The sequence below is a fragment of the Enhydra lutris genome, unplaced genomic scaffold, assembly GCF_002288905.1.
Source record: "Enhydra lutris kenyoni isolate GAN:26980312 unplaced genomic scaffold, ASM228890v2 scaffoldscaffold7, whole genome shotgun sequence".
NCBI classification, from domain to species: Eukaryota; Metazoa; Chordata; class Mammalia; order Carnivora; family Mustelidae; genus Enhydra; species Enhydra lutris.
The window spans coordinates 21,393,502-21,412,033 of record NW_019154091.1 but is presented as its reverse complement, the minus strand read 5'-3'; the positions used below and the strand labels follow the sequence as shown (position 1 = coordinate 21,412,033).

General features: G+C 35.4%; 1 protein-coding gene across 1 annotated transcript in view; it reads left to right on the top strand.

The window, feature by feature from the left end:
- The window catches only part of LOC111141999 (protein tyrosine phosphatase, receptor type Q), a 202,867-nt gene extending 199,239 nt beyond the window's left edge, over positions 1 to 3,628 (top strand). Inside the window, exons 44-45 of the mRNA XM_022494920.1 lie at positions 2,093 to 2,216; positions 2,463 to 3,628. Of these exons, the coding sequence (XP_022350628.1) occupies positions 2,093 to 2,216; positions 2,463 to 2,500 (162 nt within the window). The 3' untranslated portion in view covers positions 2,501 to 3,628. The remainder of the gene's footprint in view (positions 1 to 2,092; positions 2,217 to 2,462) is intronic.
- The last annotated feature ends 14,904 nt before the right edge of the window (positions 3,629 to 18,532 follow it).

Below are 18,532 nucleotides of genomic sequence, written 5' to 3'. Positions count from 1 at the left end.
ACCCAGCAGAGAACATGGAGCTCTTTCACTGTCTACCAAAAAACAGTTCATAGTTGCCCCAAGAACTTTCTGAGAGAACAGTCCTCAGTGAGATAACATCCTGAGCAGCTATCGGACCCTCAAAAAAGTCCTCTAAGTCATTAGGGATCAAATATCAAATAATAATCAAATAATAATCAAATAAAGATTAATCTGGATGAGTCCCTGTCCTGCTCTGGTTTTCCTAGAAATTTACTAATGTGGAATCTCAGGGTAGAAGGAAAAAAAAAAGCTAATATACTGAGGCTGCCTAGTTTTTTGCCAGGCACTTTACATATAGTAAGTCCTTTAAATATCGCAACATAGGTGTTATGATCCTCCAGATGAGGAAGCTAAACATCAGACAAGTTCTATTCTTCAGGTACCATGATTATCTAAGGCAGGAACTAGAATTGAGCTCTCCACTGCCTCCTTGGCAATAACACATCATGGCAAGAGGGATCTTGGAAAATACAGTCCTGCCCTTTGGAAATCAGCCTGGCCTGCTGGCAGAGTTTAAACCTATCATTCTTTCCAGTGGAGAAAATGAGATTGGGACAGTCTGAAGCATCACATATCAAATGTGACTTCAAATTCAAATGTGATTTTGTAAGAACTACCAAAACGCATCAATTCAAATGATTGTTGTTTTTAAAGAAATTATATTGGGTCCATATATTTCTGCCAAGGATGTTACTCATCGTGTGACATGTATTTGAATACATTTTTTTTCAGAACTATCATGAGAAGTACTTTACTAGCAATTTCGACAGGATTTTCATTCCTGTATAAAGACACCTCATTTCTTACCAAAATTGAATCATGTAACTTGATCGACCACTCGCTGACAAAACTTAATCCCTAGTGACTTCTAAATGTTCTCCAAATGAAATCCCTCCTTAAATGGTAAAGGTTGGCTAGTTGTGAGAATTAAATGATACTGAGTCAACAAACATTTGTTACATAACTACTACATGCCAGGCACTATTACAGGTAATGGGAATGGAGTCGTGAATGTGACAGGATTCCGCCCTCCCAGAACTGACATTCTGTTTAGGAGATGTTTGTGGAAGCATTTTGTAATTCATGAAGAAATAGATATTCGTAACAATGACCAACAGTTTCTGAAGACAGTTTCAGTAGAGGAGTTCCAAAAAGGTTTTGAGATACAGTGAAAATGGATATGAACATAGAGTTCTGAAGATGGTCACCTTAGAGGACATCCTATTTAAATCGTCAATATACATACGTACATAAATAATAGGTAATATGTAGAGTATAAATATTGGATTATGTTCCTTTAACATCAGTTATGTTTCCTTTGTAAAAAGGAGGGTGATTTTCTATAACTTAACCTTAAGAACTTTGGGAAAATCCGAAGTCAGAAATGCTAACAGGTTATTGAGTTATACTGAAAAATCTGAAAGAACCTAGATGATACTGAATTTAGCCTAAACATTCAGATGAAACGTTAGGAGTCCTTGTTTGGGGCATGGGTGTTTGGCTATTTCAGTGATCAACTGCCTCGTATACAAATAAAGACCAGATACTTGACATTGAGTAGGCCAAATATCAGGTGATTAACAGAATTGTCAAACATATTTTAAATGTGCTGATGGTGTGTAAATGTGCTCACTCACAGATAGTGAAAGCAAATGAATCATCTGCATTCCAGTAGCCATTCTAATCATTCTAACGAGGAAACTGTTTATAAGGAAAATTACTCATTTAGACCTAACAAGAAAAAGGAAATTCATAAACAGATTTAAATAACCTAATTTGCCACCTTTTTGTAATCACAGCAAGCAAGAACAAATTAGCATGGGGTTTAATGATAAGTATTAAAAAAAATTGAAGCTACAAGAAGCCATAGGAATTTAGGAAACCTGATGTTTGAAATGGTACAAAATCATTTATATAGATGGTAAATTCTGTGCTTCTCATTTAGCTATTTAACATTTTTAAATTCAGTCTTACTTTTCACTGTAACAACATAGCTCCTCTTATAAGAAAAAATAATTTTTAAAAAATCCACCCCACCCATTTATTTAACCACTCTTTCTTTGGTGTCTAGGCACAGTATATCTTTTTATACCAGTGCATTCTGGATCTTTTATCAAGTAAAGGAAGTAATCAGCCCATCTGTTTTGTTAACTATTCAGCACTTCAGAAGATGGACTCTTTGGATGCCATGGAAGGTAAACAGAGGCATCATGTACCAATTTACTAGTGTACCAGGATCATAAATTTAATTAAATTTAATGTTTTAGATGAAAATGTTTTAGAAGCTTGATTAGTGCATATAGCAAATTTTTATTATTTCTCTCTAATCCAAGGTAAGTTAAGAGCCTCTGTATCTACGCTGTGTTTTTGCTATGAAACACTTAAATCTTTTGAACTGGTAGTTTCAGTTCTCTTTTGTGACATGTTACTTTATGTTATAGGTGATGTTGAGCTTGAATGGGAAGAGACCACCATGTAAATATCCAGACCAAAGATTACAACTGGAAGACATTTTCAAATCCCAGGGGCCAAAATTTCCCCCTCACTCTTCTGATTTGAAATGTGTAACCTTAAAGAAATCTCTGTGTTTCTGTTACTGTGCCTTACTAAATGGATTGACATTTTAGGAATAATTCTAGGAAATAGATAATTCAGGGTAGTCATTTTTTTGTACAGAATAAATATGCATTTAAAATGTTTAAGAGAAGAGATCCCAGAGATTTTTTAAGTCTTCCGTATCTTTGGAATGAGCCAAATAGAAAATTATCATTATATTAGCATGAATGTTTCCATGTAAATTTTCCCCACATACTAGATTGAATCTTGAACAAAAGTTGTAAATGTTGATTCGGTCGTGTTATTTTGGCCTCCAAGGTGTTAACGTTCCTTGTGGATAACTTCCAGGACTGTCATAACGATTTGTACACTTCCATGCACACCCCTGTGTTTTGATTCCTCTGTTTTATGAGTGCTGAGATATCATCTCATGATCTCCAACAGCTGAACAGTAACCCCTTGACACTGCCGGGATTACTCAGCCTTTATACAACACACAGTAGCTCTTCGGGGACACTTAGGGCTATTTAGTTGCATTGTGATCTTTAGCTGGAAAAACAAAAAGAAAAATGAAACAGTGTGATTGCTCATACAAAGCTACAGAGTACATTTGTACCTTTTTCAGGACAAGCTGTACCACTGTGCTGTAGCATTAAATACATGGTTATCAAAGTATTTGTCTATTAGATGTCTACTCAACATAGTATTGATAGTTTTGAAAGGTCTTTTCAGCAGAAATATATGATGTATGGCAAACTTGTAAACTAATGATGTGCTATTGTGGTGCCAACAGAAATTTCTGAATAGATTATATAAAAGGATCTTTTTTCATCTCTCAAGATTGATCATAGAGGAGTGCACTTCGTGGAAACTATAAACAAAGAAATTAACCAGGTCGTAGCAAATTAGAGATTTTTTTCTTAATATATTTCAATTTCCTTTTTGTTTGATAGTGACAATGTACTAAGTTTTGAACTACATGAAATTATTTCATCATAGATTTCAATTAAGGATCATAAAATGAAATAGTATCAATTATTATATTTCTTCTATAATAAGAATTATGGGACGCCTGGGTGGCTCAGTGGGTTAAAGCCTCTGCCTTCGGCTCAGGTCATGTTCCCAGGGTCCTGGGATCAAGCCCCGCATCGGGCTCTCTGCTCAGCAGGAAGCCTGCTTCCTCCTCTCTCTCTCTACCTGCCTCTCTGCCTACCTGTGATCTCTGTCAAATAAATAAATAAAATCTTAAAAAAAAAAAGAATTATACCTTATGCTTCTTTCTGCTGGCATATACATATAGGAAATGTGATGGCCAATAAAATTAAATTTTAAGGAATTGAGTTACTTTGCATCATGATTTCAGAGGTCCTTGTAAGTCTAAAAATTTTATTTTATATCACATATGAGATATAATTGATAATTACCTTAACTAATATAATGCAGTAAATTATATATAAATACAATATAGTACTAAAATATAATATATTTAATTAACATATACCTATTTCCCAAGGTGACCATCAGTAGTAAGATATTTGAAAATCAAATTTATTACCCAAGAAATTAAATTCTTTAATCTTATAAGCAGTCCTGTTTCTTGTTTTTCTTGGCAAAGCAGTGTAATAATGAAATCCACTATTGTTCCAACTTTATTCTATAGAAAATTACAGAAAACAGTAAAAAATGAGAATTCTAAAAGATTTAAGTTGGAGTAGAAGTTCTTCAATTTCCTTCATGTATCAGTTCATGAAAAAGTGTGGTGAGTCAATACTTATGAATATGGGTTTTTGTACTCACGAAAGACAGACAGCTTTTGGAAAGTACTCGTGAGGTTACTTTTTAATGTATTAAATAATAAGAAAATAAGCAGGTCAATTGACAGGCCGGCCCACTCTTTACAACATTTGTATAAAACAGATGTGTACAGCGTAGGGTTTCAGGTTTGACCCATGTGTATATGCATATGTGTGTGTACAAAGCAGAGGTTTAATAGAAGACCTCTTACAAAACAGTGCCAGTCAAACTTTAATGTGTACACACATCACCTGGAGATTGTGTTAATGTGCAGACTCTGTTTTGGTAGGTCTAGGGTAGGACCTGAGATTCTTAACTTCTAGTTATAATACTGCTGTCTCATCTCAGGCCATATATTGAATAGCAAATCTCTAAAAGACATTAAGATCAGAATAATTTCATCTCCACCTGAAATTACTTGAAACCTGTTAAAAAAAATCTTTGTCTTCACAGAAAAAAAATATTAGAACACCTGTTGAATGTGTATCACTCCCTAGCTTTATCACAAAACTATACCTAAAATTGAATCAAAACTCACATATATTAATGATAGCTAAATTTTCTCTTAATTATATTGTGAAACAGCCAGTATACAGACACATTCTATAGGTGTCTATTGCTACTAAGTGCAAATTAGAATAATGAGGAACATCTGTAACATTTTTAGATCCGATTTGTCAAAATACGTTGAAGCACATGTACAATAAATGAGCAACATGTGTTTCATCTGAACCAAATGAAACTGGAGCCTCTCAGAATGGTTTGCCAGAGACGACAGCAGCTGTGGGTATCACCTCTACTTTCATCCCGCTTTAAAACGCATAATTTTCTTCTCTCAGTTTATAGGTGAGATGTATAAGTCTTTTGAAAAAAGCTAATTAAAGCTTTCCCTCTTCATAAAAAGATGGTGATTCATTCTCCACATCTGGTACCAAACACTAGATTTTAGAAATGGAATTTAAGTTCAGCAAAGTATGCATTCTACAAGTCCATGGCATTATTGTGGCAAGTCCATTTCATGGCCAACTTTCAGAAAACACACATGAAAGTTTTGACGAAGCCTGGGACACAAAATGACCTGAAATTCCCAACTGAATGGTATGAAAAAGTGTAAATATGAAATAAAAGCTTATAAACCATAATCATGGCAAAACAGATTGCCTTTTTAGGACAAATAACATTTCAGGTTGAATGACATCATAACCGTGCATAGAGTTTTCGTGTGGAAGCAGGAGTCATACACCTACCAGCTCACAAAGATGTTCTGAGGAATAGATTAGATTGCTCATAGGAAATTGTTTCATAAAAGTACAATGAATTCTGCAAAGGTAGTCTTTCACCCAGACTGGTCAGTGTGTAATGTTTATCAGCAAGATAATGCATCTCATTTTTAGGTTGTATTGCACTTTTTGATATTAGTGCCATATCTGTATGTCATGCACTTGTGTATGTTTCACATGCACTTACTGAAAATTATGGCAGTTATATCAACTTCTGCTAAATAAGACAGTCTATTTTTTTCACGAATGATTTGAGCATTCTCAAGGAATTTCTGGACTAAAATGAATAGACAGACATGTGCACAAGTAACATAAATGTGATTTGGACAGCAAGTCGGGAGATTTTGATTTTGGACATTTCAACTACATATTCTGAATCAGTGTCTGCAATACAGTCATTTGAAAATAAAACTATAACTTAATATAAGGTAACAAAAATCACTATTCTCCTGTTAATAATACTATGTTTCTATTTTAATTTTCACTGAAAGTATTCTTGAATTGGAAATTTATTGTAGTAAATTTTAAACTTTTTAGAATACTTTTATATACATCATCCCAACTAATCCTTACAAAATCTTTTAAGTTTTGCAGAGTCCCATATTACAGGTAAATATAATGAAAGTGTAATTACTGTGCCTGAGACCATGTTTAACAAGAGTGGGAGCTGCATATCATAATCAAGTTACTATGAGTGGATGATAAAGATAAAAATTTTAAAGGCAACAAAGAAAATAATCCCATTCAGGGGTTCAAAGATAAGAAAATTTGCTGGCTTCTATTCAGAAATAATGTAAGCCAAAAGACAATGCAATGACATTCAAAGTGTTGAAAGTAGCTTCTAAAACTGATTACGGGGGCACCTGGGTCACTCAGTTGGTTAAGCCACTGCCTTTGGCTCAGGTCGTGATCCAAGGTCCCAGGATCGAGTCCTGCATGGGGCTCCCAGCTCTGCCGGGAGTCTGCTTCTCCCTCTGACCTTCTCCCCTCTTATACTCTCTCTCTCTCTCCCTCTTTCTCTCTCTCTCAAATAAATTAAAATAAAATCTTTAATAATTTAAAAAACTGATTAAGGGCAGCTACAAAAAAAAAAAAAAAACTAGAGCTAATATCATACTTAATAGTGAAATATTAAAGGCTCTCACTCCAAGATCAAGAAAATGGCAAAAATACCCACTCTCACAACTTCTATTCTACATTGTACTGGTGTTCCTAGCCATTACAATAAGACAAGAAAAGGAAACAAAAGAAATAAGGTTTCTAAAGGAAGAAACAAAACTGTCTATGTGAGTAGAAGGTATAATTATGTGCGAGGAAATCCTTGAGAAATCTATTTTTAAAAAGAGCTGCTAAGTATGATAATAGCTTTAAAAAGGTTACAAGATATAAGATCAAGATACAAAGATCAATTTTATTTCTACATATGATCAATGAACAACAGGAAATTTATTAAAAATACCATTAGCAATAGCATCTATAAACATACTTAAGAATAAATTTAACAAAATAGGTACAGGATCTGTATACCAGAAATTATATTGATGAGAAGAATTAAAGAATATTCAAATAATTTTTTAAATACATTTCCATGAACTCAAAAACTCAACATTGCTAAGATATCAGTTCTCCACACATATGCTAAGTGTGGACCCTGACACAGGGCTCAATCTCACAACCCTGAGATCATGACCCGAGCCAAACCAAGTTTCATATGCCTAACGGACTGCACCACCCAGGTGACCCTGAAATAGCAATCTTAATACCATAAGGCTTTTCTTTTCTAGAAATTGATAGGCTGGTTTTGCAGCTATATAGAAATGATGCAAAGACTAGAATAGTGAAAATAAATTTTAAATAGAATACAGTTTAATGATTTACACTATAGATATACAGTGTTTTCATTAAAAGAAAAAATAGAAAGTCAAAAATAAATCCTCACATATCTGATCAGTTGTTTTTCAACAAAGATGACAAGGTAATTCAATGGGAAAAGAGTGTCTTTCCAATAATGTCCATTTGGAAAAAAATTTTTATCTCTATCTCATTTAACAAATACAAAAATTAAATTGAAATGTAATACAGACCTAAATATAATAATTAAAACTATAAAGCTTATAGAAAAGAAACTAAAAAAAAATCCTTATTACCTTGGGATAAGCAAAGATTTCTTGGAGTACAAAAAATGAAATGTAATATAAAAATAAATTGTTCTTCATCAAAAGTATAACTTTCTGTTCTTCAAAAGGCACTATTAAGAAAATGAAAGGTCGGGGGTGCCTGGGTGGCTCAGTGGGTTAAAGCCTCTGCCTTCGGCTCAGGTCATGATCCCAGGGTCCTGGGATCAAGCCCCACGTTGGACTCTCAGTTTGGCAGGGAGCCTGCTTCCTCCTCTCTCTCTGCCTGCTTCTCTGCTTATTTGTGATCTCTGTCTGTCAAATAAATAAATAAAATCTTAAAAAAAAAAAACCACAGGCTGGGAGAATGTCACAGGAGACTTGTATCCAGAACACATGTATATTTACAGAATGATACACATACACCCACCCCACCCCACCCCCACCACATACACACACACACACACACTCTCACACAAATGGCCAATACATGAAAAGGTGCTCAACATCATTAGTCGACAAGGAAATGCAAATTAAAATCAGAATGAGATAATCATACCATTAGAATGATTAAAATTAAAATGACTGGTCATTTCAAGTCATCTTGGAGAGGATTTAGAACAGTTGGAACTGGAAATAAATGGTAGCCACTTTTGAAAAAAGTTTTGTAACTTCTTATAAAGTTAAACATAAGACCATATTATCATTTTACCCAGCATTTCCACTCCTAGGCATTTATCTAAGAGAAATTAAAAATCTAGTGTTCTTTTTTTAAGATCTATTTATTTATTTCAGAGAAAGAGAGAGAGAGAGAGACCATGCGAGTGCATAAGTGGGAAGAGGAGCAGAGGGAGAGAATCTTCAAGCAGACTTCCCACTGAGTGCAGAATCCTACAGGCGGCTTGATCTCAGAACCCATGATTCCATGACCTGAGGCAAAACCAAGAGCTGGACACTTAACTGACTGAGCCACCAAGGCCACCCTGTATTTCAGTTCAGGTCATGATCTCAGGGTTGTGAGACTGAGCCCCAAGTGAGGCTCTATGCTCAGCATGGAATCTGCTTAAGATTCTCTCTCCCTTTCCCTCCACCCCAGCCTCCACTCACTCTCTCTCTCTAAAATAAATAAATTTTTAAAACTTTAAAAAATTGTATACACGAGTGCATTTTATTTCATGTAAATTATAGTTCAATAAAGTTCATTTAAAAAATAGAAGGATAATGAAAAAATAGTCACAAAATAGTTACAATATACCATTTACAGAATTCTTAAAAATACAACAAATAGTACATATTTTCATGAATTATTTCACATGAGAATCATGGTTTCTTCTGACATGGGAGGAACACAGGTACGGTGATGGATTGCCATGGAATCAGGAGGATCCCCAAGGGTTTCAAGTGCATTTATAAGTCTTGTTTTAAAATTTGAAACATAGTCTATATGGCAACACAGATTTGTCAAAATGAAGTAATGAATGAAAAAGTTTATATCATTCTTTAAAGTTCTCTTTGTGTTTGAAACAATTCACACTTCTACAAACATGAGTAAATTTTAAACTCTAAAAATTTACTAAATCACATAAAATATTTACGTATTATTTTCACAGATCTAGCAAAGTGTCCTGCTCTCCTGATTGAATGAGCACAAAATGGAAATATTTATTTACTTCTGTTATTTACCCACCACATTCCCTAAGCCCTAACAATTGGTGTTTTAAACATTAAAAATAAAACTTGACATGCTCCAAGAGCTTCCCAAAGAATTCACTATGTTCTTACTCATTTAGTATTTATAACCAGGTGAATTATCATGGAAGATATGAAGAATTCACTTGCTGGACAGAGTTTCATGAGTCTAAGGACACCATCTTCCTAAACAGATGCAGGCAAACAGGATTAATGCCTGTGCCCTGGACTATTAAAAATTGTGATGTGAATAATCTGCATAAAATAGACTATTATAATTTTATTTATTGTAACTTAGTAACCCTTGTCTTTATTGCATTCTTATTATGTGCCAGGCACTCTTCTAAAGACTTCACAAATGCTAATGAATTAATCTTCTGACAATTCTTAGAGTTAGGTGCTACTGTGTTTTACAAATGAGAAAACAAAAGCAAAAAAGGTTAAATAATCTGCCCCAGGTTACACACTAAGTAAGTATAAGAATCTAGGTTTGAGACCGGAAGTCTGATTTCAAAGGTGAGTGTCAACCACCATACCCCAATTTATTACCTAGAGACCACTGTATATATAATATCTTTGATCTTCCCTAATTAGACACAGAACACACACACACGTGAATGCTAATTACTCACATCTTCAAGAACAGAAATTTCTTGATATTGTCTAAATTAGGCCACTTCATACAAATTATTTATGCCACATGGCCAGTGGTAGTGCTGGCCTTTGAATTCAGGGACCTAATCCAGTCTTCTTTCTGTAATTTGCTGCCCCCTCCAGTATATATTTGGTCCAAACCAAATTGCCTTGTTTATTTATTTTTCCAGTTCTCTACAGCTTAGTGCCAGATTTATCTCCCTAGCTCTCAGCTCTGATCATTTCACTAATCTGTTCAATAGCCTTCATTGTCTGTCAAATTAAACTCATTTAAAAAAAAAAAATCCTTTGGGGGCACCTAGGTGGCACTAAGTGCCCGACTCTTGGTTTCCATTCAGGTCACGATCTCAGGGTCCTGAGATCGAGCCCTGCGCTGGGTTCTGCACTCTGCACTGAGACTGCTTCGGTTTCTCGCTCCTTCCCCCTCACCCCCTCTCCTCCCCACACACAATCTCTCTCTCTAAAACTAAATAAATCTTTTCAAAAAAAAAAAATCCTTCCCACGGTATTACTCTCTTTTTCTAGACTCAGCCCAGTAAGAATACTTGCCTACAAAAGCCCACCCTTCACATTCCTAAAACCATTTGTTGGCGCCTCCATTTTCCCCAATAGCTCTTATCCACTGGCATTCCCCACTTACAAGATTGTCAACCACTTGTGAACAAAGACTAAGTGCTGCTGATCTTATTCACGTAGCGTTTGCCGTAACATCTAATACTCAAGAGAAACTCAAACAAACATGTCCAGTCGAAAGTTTGCCATAGCAGAAGTAAAATAATATCACCTATGTGACAGCCTCTCTTCTTACCAATGCACACAGGCTAAATTATCTCTCTGATCGGGGAGCAAACACGGCTGGATCACAGATAAAGGCGGGAGAGCAGGGAAGGGGGCATCAACATGGTGTGGTTTGTTCAGGATTCTCATCGATTCAGAATGAAACCAAGATCATGAGAAAATGCAGAAAACCTTTAAAACAACTCAAGTTGATGAAAAAGAATTCTGTACATTTGGGCGACTTATTCAAACATAATTTATCAACAGCCTTTCCCCTCCCTAACATTATAAACACTTCAGCAAACTTGGTTTCCCAGTTCACAGCGGTTTGAAAACAGCAAAGCCAATAGATTATATCCTTAATATTGTATGCACACCCACACCCACACACACACCCCTTTTTATTAAAAGCACATAGGCCTTCAAAGTCGAAAATTCAGGACCATTTGAAATCCAGCATATTTCAGTGGCCCCTAGACAGAACAATAATACCTATCACAACCAAGGTCCTCTTGATGAAAACATTTTTTTTTCCTCTTTAAATTTTATTTACTCTTTAAGGAGTCAGGAATAGGTTTAGCACATTTTTTAAAAAACCTTATCAAAATGAATTAGACTAAAAAGGCAGGGTGAGGCTGTTTCAGAAGAAACTTGGAACAAGATAATCCACAGAGTGAGGCTGCTGCTGGAGATGCAGGGGCAGGTCGGGATCCAGCTGTCCCTGCACGCTCGCGGGGTCCAACAGAGGATGGGAGTGAGCAACAGGTGGCAAACCAGGCTAGCAGGACACATGAGTGGGGGCTGGGGAGAGGTAACATGTCATAACAGGCAGGTGGGGCAAGGCTGAAGAGAGTCCAGGAACTGGCGCTTGCAGATCCAAGAAAAGGCAAAGGCAGGAAAGTGGGTCAGCAGAGAGCAGAGTCCTACATGCCAGCTAGATTTAAAGGCGACTTCTTTCCTCAGAAACAGACACAAAGTAGAGAGACCCAGGCTGATGTCAATGACCCCTTATCTCCTGAAGATAGATAAACGGTGATAGATAGATGATAGATGATAGATAGATGGATGGATGAATGATAGGGATGTAGATTAGACATACACACATACACATATTTATCTATATCTCTATATCTCTCCTTCATAGAGCATAAGCTCTAAATAAATGGTGAATGAATGAATTCCTTAAGTAACTAGGGTATTAGAGAGCTATTCGAGGCAAAAAAAAAAAAAAATTATCAAAATCAGTTACCAAAAATATATACCGCTAATCTAACCAAAACAATAACAAAAATAACAGTAAAAGTCAAAATTGCCATTATTTGATACAAAAATATTGTAGCAAAAAAGAAAAAGAACCTAGAAGACAGAAATAAGTATCCTGAAAAATTTTATAAGTAATAACAAATTCTCTAATGTAGGTGAGCCCAAAAGAAATATACCAAAACTATAAATAGCCAATTAATGAGTGAGAAGATATAATGAGAAAAATTAGTTCACTTATAATGTCCAAAATATTATAAAATTCCATGAGATTAAATTTATAGGGCATTTCTGAAGAAAACTATAAAATAGGAAAATCTAAAATATTAAATTTTTTGGTAAGGGAAGCCTGTTATAAAGAACTTTTCAAATTAGATTTTTCAAATTAGACTTTTCAAATTAGATTATTTCAAATTTGTAAAAACTTCTTACGTTTATCTGAAAGAGTAAATAACTGGGAAATAGCTTAAGATTTTTTGAGTAGTAAGAGTGATGGGAGAATTATTCTTTCAGCTATTAAGATGGTTTATCATCTAAATAAATTATATTACTGATATGAGAAGCAGGCAATACCTCAATGAAACAAGTTTTTCTAACACAGACCAAGTTAGAAGGTTTTAAAATGTTAGTAAGGAAAAAAAATCACAGTGAAAAAAAGACGTTATTCAGTAAATGATGAAAAGAAATTGGCTGCTAAGAAAGAATCATGTTAAATTTACCCACCTCACCATTAACCAAAATGAATTTTGGAGCAAACAAATCTTAGTATGTGCATGGCCTTATTTCCCTTTAATGACCATAAATAATTTTACTCTTTTAGGATAATCTCTCACCCAACTTTTAATGCCCAAAGGATCATACCACTTCAACATGAAATGTTTACATTTTTCCCCACAATTTACAAGAATTCCAAGACATACCTATGTCCCAGAAACAAAATCTGGAGTTTAGACTACTGGGTCACTTTGGGTAAACTTACTTCCCAGTCCAAAAAATTTAAGTAAAGTAGCATGTAACAAAATCTGTTCTAACTAGGAAGGACTGAATTTCCCAGATAATTGAAGCTTGTCGTGTGGAGCTGGCTACCTGGTTCCCTGTGTCAGAGTCCTCATGTGTATCAGAAGCAATTCCATTTAACCAAAAAGCTCAGCCTTGCCCCAAACTCTGCGAAGAATTTTGTCCTTATCCAGGGAAATTTACAATATATTCCTTCAATACTTCTGGGTCAGCATCAAGCAAACTTTGCTGTAAATGTGCTACAGGTCTTGTTTCCTGGTCCTAAAAATTATTTGTGTTATTTGCCAGATATACTAGTTCTAGTTTTTTGTTTTATTTGATTTTCTTAAATGATCTTCATTTGATTTTCTCATTACAAAAGTAGAAAATGCTTATAGATTTTTTTAACACCAGAAAAATCTCTTTAAAAAGTGTATATCAATCAAAATTCCAGTAGCTAAGTGTAACTTTTTTTTTTTTTTTTTTTTGTAAGTGTAGCTATTATGTACAATTTGGAGTCGTGCTTTACATTCCTTTTCCTTTTTCTTCTTTTTTCTGGTCATGGTCAGAGAGAGAAATGCATCAGGATTTTATAGAAATGTTTAATAAGGTAATTGGGATATTTACAGCATTGACGTGAAGTATGACTGTTTTGCTTTCAAAGTTCAGGCTTGAATTATGTGCAATTTACAAAAAAATATTTTAAATGAATTATCCATAAATGTGCTAAAGTCAGTTAGTTGAACGGCAAGGCCTATTCTACCGAGTTTTCTATTATGTTTTTCTAAGTTTATTGGATTCTTATTTTTTAAAATGTTTGTTATATTAAGCTCAATTTTTAAGAAATGTCTTTTTTTGCATACTGAATACAATCTAACTATATTAAACAGGAACTTACTGTCTAATTTTTTTTTAAGACTTTTATTTTCATTTATTTGACAGATCACAAGTAGGCAGAGAGAGAGAGAAAGAGGAGGAAGCAGCCTCCCCACCAAGCAGAGAGCCCGATGTGGGGCTCAATCCCAGGACCCTGAGATCATGGCCTGAGCCGAAGGCAAAGACTTTAACCCACTGAGCCACCCAGGTGCCCCTACTATCTAATTTTTAAACAATATTTCACATAATCTAGCAAAGTCAACATTATAATATGGAATAGTTTGCACTTCAGCTCTTATACTTTTCATAATATAACAAAGTAGGTGATTATTCACCAAGAAGAATGCCATTGTGTCAAAAAAATCACAGTTTAAGAGATGTTTATGCAAATGTTATTCCAGTGAAGAATTCTTTATAAAAGAAATGACGCATGGGGGATAGGTGAGTCATCCCAGCACGTTTTGCTACATGTTTGCTTTTACTTTAAAAGCTTTTACTTTAAAAGCAGTGTAGATTTAGATGTGATATTAACTATTAGAGATATTATTTTTTAAAAAGTTAATATATCTAAATTTTTAATTTTAAACAATTATTTTAAATGTCTCATGGTAAGTATGCAATTAAATATTGGTGTTTATCATCCCTTTTTTATTATCATATGGGAATTTGGAGATTTCAGTAACTGAACTATGGTTTTACCTCTTCTTGACATTGTGTTCTGAACCCATGTTTTAAAGTAGGACTTTCCTCAAGAAAAGGAGTTGTATTATACAACATTACCAATGCTATTTATAATTTAAATGCTATTTATTCTTACCTAATGTAAAATCATTTAACTATATGTATTTTGGGAGATAAATATCCAAGATCTAGTCTTATTTGAAGTAAAAAATACATATACTGGAGATTTCATTGCTCCTCCTTTCCGTTAGTAAATTAAATTTAGAGATTGGTTTTTAATTAGTTACTAGCTTCTATTCGTCTAACAAGGGTATCTGTCAATCACTGGGCATCTAGTAAGTGCTGGTCATTGTGTTAGATCTGGGGTTCTCAAACTTGACTGTGCATTAAAATCACCTGGTGTTTTCTAAACTTCCCAGCCGAGATGAAAAAGCACTGTGCTAGACACACTGAATTCCAGCAACAACTCTATTAGCATTTACAGAAATATTCTACTTCAGCTGGCTGCAGTGGGTCATGGGAATCCGAATTTTAACAAGCTCCCTTAGGGATTCTGATGCAATTGATACCAAGACTGCTTCTTAAAATAAACCTTGAGGCCTGGTTGTTTCAATAAGTGCCTTATATAGTCTACCGTCTTCATTTCAAAGGCCTTTTATAACGGGGCTATCCGGTATGTTTAATGTTTTAAAGATATCTTTTTTTAAAATGAAGATTTACTGGATTAAAATTTTTTTTACAAAACTAAGTTCTTTTAAGGTAAATTAAAACACAATTTTATTACTATAAAGCCAAAACTTTATGAAGAAGAAAGTTAAAAGATGTAGTGAGGGGAGTTACGTGTTACAACTGTCCATGCTGAATTCCATACTGTTGTAACTACCTTCAGGTACCCAGGAAACAGAAGCTGCAGGGTTTCAGGAGGTGAGCAGATAACAACACAGATCAGCTTCTCAAGAGTGTCCCGGGGAGTGGCTGGGTGTGAGGTAATTATCCTAAGCTTATCCTGAACTAAGCCTTATCCTGAGGCTCTCACTCTAATGGGGCCAGTAGTGACTTTTGTTGACACGGAGGCCAGAAACATCAAGGATGGCCAGGTATTCAGGAGCTGGGTGACCAGGAACAACCGACCCACCAATACTTTTAAAATGAACAGCCTTGGGGCGCCTGTGTGGCTCAGTCGGTTAAGTGTCCGCCTTCAGCTCAGGTCATGATCTCAGGGTCTTTGGATGGAGCCTCGAGTCCGGTTCCCCGCTCAATGGGAGCCTGCTTCTCCCTCTCCCCTACCCCTGCTCATGCTTTCTCTCGCTATCTCTCTCTCTCAAATGAATAAAATCTTTTTTTTTTTAAAAGGAACAACCAATGAACAGTCATAGTCTCATATAAACACAGTGTGAGTGCCTGAACTCAAATTCTCTACCCTAATTAAGTTGTGATGGTCAGATTTAGCAATTAATTAGTTAGACTTAGTATCTGAGTCCTAGTAATTTCATGTACAAAAAGAGAAGTTTGGCTATAAAGTGTTGTTTTGAGTAAGGGAGCTCCTGGTCCCGTAAAGTTTCTGGGAACTTCTATCAAAACAAAGGTCAGAGAACCCTTTCCAAAGACAGTAAATGTTCATTATATCTTGTACTGACCCTGATTACACGTCTTTTGAACAAAGCATGAATAAACAAGCAAATCCTAAGTAGAAATAAAAATAGCAATAAATCCCTACTGAAGAAAAATGCCCCTTCATCTCGGAAAAGTCGAGGCGGATTTTGACAATCACCATTCTTGTGAACTGGCGCCGCAAAGATGACGTAGTTCCTGTTCTCCACCAGGTCCTTTTCCAAGTACTGATGGTTCCATGGTTCCTGCCCTTGAGAATGGGTCGTATGAACGAATAAGCATTATAGGGCAATGGGGTAAGTGCTTGGTTCTGAATAATTCTCGAAGCTGATATTATAATCAATATGAGCTATATGGAAAGAGACAGTTGTGAAAAATGGGCAGCGTCTGCTGCTCCAGACCCCACGAATAGTTTCCTTGTGAGTTCCTCACAGTCATCACCTTTCAGGCACCTTTCATGTGAGACAACCCAAGTGTTTGCAAGCTTCCTGGGACAGTGCTCTTTCATCAAATTTTGTGCCCAAGGAAGCATGCCATAAAAAAATGGGCTTTACCCTAAAGCCTTTTGTGTTATATGGGAATGCTAAGCATTTAAAATAATTCCAAATATGCCTTGATTTTCAAAACACTGGATTTCTTAGAGAGTGGATTTTGGTGGAAATCTGGTTGTCAGTTCTGAACTCAGAATCATTTCACAACCTACTCTTACTCTCCTAGCCCTGCCCTCCCCTTCCCTCTCCTTTCTTCCCTGCCCCTCCCCCTTCTCTTTCCATTATTTGCCTTTTCTCTAGATAGACTATTAAAAGCCCCAGAGCCCCCAGAAAAGTCTTGTTGCCCACTTCTAAAGGTAGAGCTAAATTACTGCACCCTCAGGAAATCTCACACTAATCTTATAAGATCTTATAAGATCGTGCTTCATTTTTTCCTGTGGCTGAGGTTATTGCTAAGATAACGTATTTATAAAACTCTTTAAGTAACACCACTGCCAAAAATAGTATTATAGTATTAGCATATGTCCAAAAGCTGATTTTAATCATCACTTTAATCTTCAAAAGATAACTTATTCCATTGAGAAGACTGGGATTTTCTTCAAAGTCGGGAAAAAAATAAGCTTTTTGGTGAATTGAAATGGATAAGATTAAAGAAAAAAAAATCTGCTATGGGAGTTTCAGAAAGCTATATAAAATACCAAACCCTCAAAGAAGTAAAAATAAAGTTGGAAACATAAGAAGTCTAGTTATCTTAGAATCATATATGAACATGAAAGAATTAATATCTTGAAATTACTTAGTTCTTTAAAAAAAAGTAGCATATGTTCCTAACGCTATTACATTATATAACATAATACAAAAATCTGAAAGACTAAACCACACCGATCTGAATAAAATGTTAAAAGAATATAAAAATAATCAAATACCACTTATTACACTTAAACGTTAGTTTTAAGCATAGCAGCCACAAAAAAAAAAATTGCTATCTTTTGGCAACTTCAAATGCAAATATTTCTGAGAACAGCGCAACAGATTGGTAAAGAGCAAAGCAACCCTTGATTCTTGCATTCTTTCTTCGTGATGTGATGTTTCTCACTGACCTCAAACAAAAACTGACACACAAGTAAAGAGCTTGTTGTGCCATGGAAAAGACATACCATTGTGCATGGTCCAACTTTATTTTACTACAAAACAAATGTTATACTCAACTCCAACCATGCCTTTTATTACTCATTATTATATCCTTTAATCCTAAAAGAGCTGGAGTTTCCCAATTGTGAGTAAAAGTTAGCCAGGTTGGCCATATTTCACAAAGAGATACAACATTCATTCTCTGTTCCCTAGGATCTGTTAGTGCTTCCAGTCATGGTGGTGAAGGGACCCTTCCCACATGGTGGGCGTATTCACACCTCCCAAATGGAGTGGGGGAAAAAGATTTTCTGTAAGCCATTTAGAACTCAGGATCTGTTGGCTCCACTCTGGTCAGGTGTGTGGAAGGAGGCAAGTTAGGAAAGGAAGGACTGGCACAGATTAATGGCCACCATTTACAGAACCTCAGACAGTAGTTTAGGTAGAGAGAACGAATCTATTTTTCTCTTTTCATTGTTGAAGAGGTCAAGCTAAAGTTTCCCTCTGTGAGCATGGGTAATGTAACAAGTGGAAACTGCACCAATGACTCGGGGACATACCTGAGGGCTCTGGGGTTATATTGTCTTCTGGATACAGACAGAAT